The sequence below is a fragment of the Pyxicephalus adspersus genome, chromosome W, assembly GCF_032062135.1.
Source record: "Pyxicephalus adspersus chromosome W, UCB_Pads_2.0, whole genome shotgun sequence".
Taxonomy (NCBI): Eukaryota; Metazoa; Chordata; class Amphibia; order Anura; family Pyxicephalidae; genus Pyxicephalus; species Pyxicephalus adspersus.
The window spans coordinates 7,068,299-7,072,541 of record NC_092870.1 but is presented as its reverse complement, the minus strand read 5'-3'; the positions used below and the strand labels follow the sequence as shown (position 1 = coordinate 7,072,541).

At 41.3% G+C, this 4,243-nt stretch overlaps 1 protein-coding gene across 1 annotated transcript; it reads left to right on the top strand.

The window, feature by feature from the left end:
* Positions 1-540: 540 nt before the first annotated feature.
* On the top strand, positions 541-4,034 carry LOC140342870 (uncharacterized; the record flags this gene model as incomplete). The annotated part of the gene is given in 2 exon segments (XM_072429242.1): positions 541-675; positions 3,131-4,034. A coding segment is annotated over 1 exon segment (722 nt), but the record flags the coding sequence as incomplete, so codon positions are not given.
* Positions 4,035-4,243: the final 209 nt, after the last annotated feature.

Here is a 4,243-nt window from a genome sequence, read left to right as displayed (position 1 = left end):
AATCCGCGATCGCTGGCCGCGCGTACTTTCGCGCTTCCAGCGAGCGCGGATTTCATTGATGAATCAGGGGCAATGGGGCCTACCTGTTTTGCTGATGTAGTCTAATGTTAAATGTCTGCTTTAATTCTAATGCTCTTTTTTAAACCCCATAGTAAAGAAAAGAAAAATATATCCCTCAGATGTGCCTAGAGGCCGTGCAAAGAAAACACAGATGAACGGTAAGACGCTCTGGTGTTCTCTGTAATAAAGGTGTCGATAGCTATAAATGTTTATCGCTCGTGATAATGTTCTCATGTCCTAATTTTAGATGTTTCAACGCCAGTGAGCGTTGCATGGATTATGAAAAATACAGACCCGATAGGTGTATCAGTAGCAGGCAACCGTGCAGGTGGCAGCCGACTGAATGAAAATTCCACAGGGCCGGTTATCAATTGTCCTAACACACGTAAGTTGAAATAAAGCATCTACGCTATTTTATTGTAATGAACCTGTTTAAAGTACTTAATACAATGTTTCTAATGTTAACTTTTTTTAATTTGTCAGCAAAAAGAAGAGAAAGCTTCAAAAATTGGCAGTCATGCGCTACAAACAAACAGAGATCAAGATCCAGGCGATCAGAACTGTTATCGCCGATATCCGAAATTATTGATCAGAAACAGAGATCGTCACAGGATGGTGAGACAGCATGTATTATAAACAACACTTCAGGTTTTTACCAAGCAGCATGCAGCAGCACGAACACCTGTTATTGACACATGTCCTTTGAATAGACGCATCACATTCAATACGCCAGAGGACCATCATTTGCATGGCGGCATACAGCAGACACGTATCAGCAACTGCTCACATGAACCACTTATTAACAATTGTTCATCGTGCTGGGATGAAAATACGTACAGCGCATGTACAGCGAGTTCTCTCGGCCGGTATAATGACAAAATGTTACGTGTTGCAAATTTTCTAAAATGTTGTGTGAGAGACTCTATGCTTTTAGCGTTTAACAGCCCTAGCAAAATTAACGCCCGGCAAATACATAATGCTCATGAAAAATACACAAAGCTAATTAGACATCTTGATGCTATTGAAAAAGAGATGGCACCTAAGATTTGACTAGAAATGATTGGCGGGGCAAGTCTCTTAAAAAAAACAAAAAAAATATTGGTGAGAGAAAGATCTAAAAAAGTAAAACGGGCCATAAAAATGTACTTTGCGGCTAAGCGGTCTAAAAATGATAGGACAAAAAGGAGGCGCTGTTGTATCAAAACGATTACGCCGTCATGCTCCCGCAATGAGCATACACCACACAGGTCACAAACGCACCGTCTACCGACCGTGCAAACAGACCGCTTTCGCGCAAATCGCAGGCATCAATCTGACCATTCGCCCGGGCATACAGACATTACGGACGACCACTCTGAAGACCTTGATGATAGAGCAGTTTATTTAGAGCATGTTTTTCATCAACAGCGTGACTTGTGACATTTTATCAACAGCGTGACAAGTGAATTTTATTAGTTCGTTGTACAACGATCACTTTAGATTTGTTAATCTGGACGCCGTTCGTTCATTTGTTGATGCTGTTGATGCAATACACGCTGCTGTACAATCATTGTTAGATCGGGTTTTAAGGGATACAGAACCGGGTGATTTTATACAGTTGAGACTAGATGGTGGTGAGACGTTTGACTCTGTTTTTTCATTGCAACAGTCTAGAGCAGGGTCTAGCGCTGAAACATTTTTGAACAATATCGCTAATGCTTTACAGAGCAACGCTGAATGCATAGCAGGTAATTCTCCTAAACTTGTTGTTATTGTTGTTAGGAACCGTCGCGGGGGTGCCAGAAGGCGCCTGGGCGCAGTTGTGTATAGTCGGATAACTGGTTATAAAAAAAAACATTTGTATGATTTTAACAACTATAGCACTAATGTCTGCCTAGCCGCTAGTGTGTACGCTATTTTAGAAGGCGCAGATGTAAGTGATGCAGTGTTGCTAGATAAGGCCCTTCAGTTGCACAAAGATTTACAATTACCTGAAACTCATTTGGTTTCTTTTAGCGACATTGTGCTGTTTGAAAATTATTTAAACATTACAATTAAAGTGTTGTATCACAACAGAGGCCAGTGGCGATATTATCACACAGACTCTCCGGCCAGAGAAAAAACTGTCTATATATTACATCATGAAAAACATTATTACGGTATTAAAAATGTGAAAGCATTTATTGACGCCGATTTCTTTTGTGGGAGATGTTGCTCTGTTTATGGCCATAAATATAGTCATGACTGTCATCAGTTTTGCAGAGCCTGTCATCGGGCAGACTGTGTTGAAAAGCAGGGTGAACAACCGAGGTGTCTGCGTTGTCGCGTGTTTTGTCATTCAAATGAATGCTTTGAAATACATAGAAATTTGGCAGCTAGTGATGGTGCAGTTTGTAAGAAAAAAACGTTTTGTGGTTCTTGTTACAGATATATAGACAATGGGGACACACATAGGTGTAACGGGCTGGCCTGTAGAGTGTGTGGGGCTCGTCTTGACAAATTTGACGAGCATATCTGTTACATGCAGCTTTACAAGCCCAAACAAATGTCCGAGAAATATATCTTCTATGACCTTGAGTGCATGCAAGAGACAGGTACACACATACCCAATTACATTTTTGCAAGAACATTATATGGTGCCACTTCCTGGGAATTCAGCGGAAAAACCCGCGCGCGAGACTTTGTCCAGTTTTTTACCAGCGGGAAGTTTTCAGGTTACACATTCATAGCGCATAATGCAGGAAGGTATGACGCTTATTTTGTTGTATAGGAGTTGGTCAAGGAAAAACTGAAAATTGAAATTGTAAACCAAGGCGGTCGGTTAATGTGCGTGTCCCTTAATGATTTTAAAATCAGATTTATAGATTCTTTGAATTTCATACCCATGAAACTCAGTAAGATGCCTGAAGCTATGGGCTTTTCTGGCACAAAGGGCCATTTCCCCCATTTCTTCAATACAGAAGAAAATCAAAATTACATAGGGCTGATACCCGACGCACGTTATTACGGCGTTGATTACATGATGCCCGATGAGAAAAAAAATTTCATGGTGTGGTATGAAAAACATAAAAATGACACCTTTATTTTTCAGGAAGAGCTAAAAGCTTACTGCAAGCAGGATGTGGAAGTCTTGAGAAGGGCTTGTGAGTGTTACAGAGACACGATTATGTCCATGACTAAAAAAAAAAGTAAGACAATACTTTAAACGTGAAATACAAAATAGTCACTAAATGTGTTGACCCCTTCCAGCTCATCACTCTGGCCTCCGTGTGCATGGCTATGTACAGATTTAAATTCCTTCCCACAGATACCATAGCCATTGTACCGGCGGATAATTATCACAAGACCCAGAAACGATTTTCCACACCTGCTATCCAGTGGCTCATGTACATTGAGCATGCAGAAGGCATTCATATACAACACGCCTTAAAGGGCGGTGAAAAGAAGGTAGGGAAGTACTTTTTGGACGGCTATGCTTTGGTTAACGGCACACACACAGCCTTTGAATTTCAGGGTTGCTTTTACCATGGCTGTCCTGTATGTTATAACGAGCGTGACAGCAACGAGGTTACTAAATCTACATACGGCCAGCTATACCATGCTTTCTTAGTCAAGAAAAACTACCTGCAGAGATACGGATTTACAGTCCGTGTCATGTGGGAACATGAGTGGCGCCAAATGACTATAAGCGATGAAAGGTTCAAAGACTTTCTCCTTAAAATGAAGTTCCCAACACCGTTAGACCCCCGTGACGCTCTTTACGGTGGTCGAACTAACGCTATTAAACTTTATCACAAAATTCAGCCTAGTAAAACAGTGCATTATTACGATTTCACGAGTTTGTACCCTTTTGTTAATAAAACTAAAACATATCCTGTAGGACACCCAGAAATAATTTTTGATCATTTTGGACACATCAAAAAATACTTTGGCATTGCCAAAGTTAAAGTGTACCCGCCCAGAGATTTGTTTTTTCCTATCCTACCTGTAAAACTGGAGATGGGCTGGATTAAACATAATCGTAAATTGTTTTAAAATCCCCTGGACATGCCTGGACATAACTGGACATGCCAGGACATGTCTGGTCAATAGCCGATTAATGGGTGGAGAGTAGGTGGAGTATAGGAGGGCTAAGGGGGATGACGGTAGGCGGACAATGGGAGGGCTGTGGGACGGCCTTGGGAGGGGCATGGGAGGGATTATG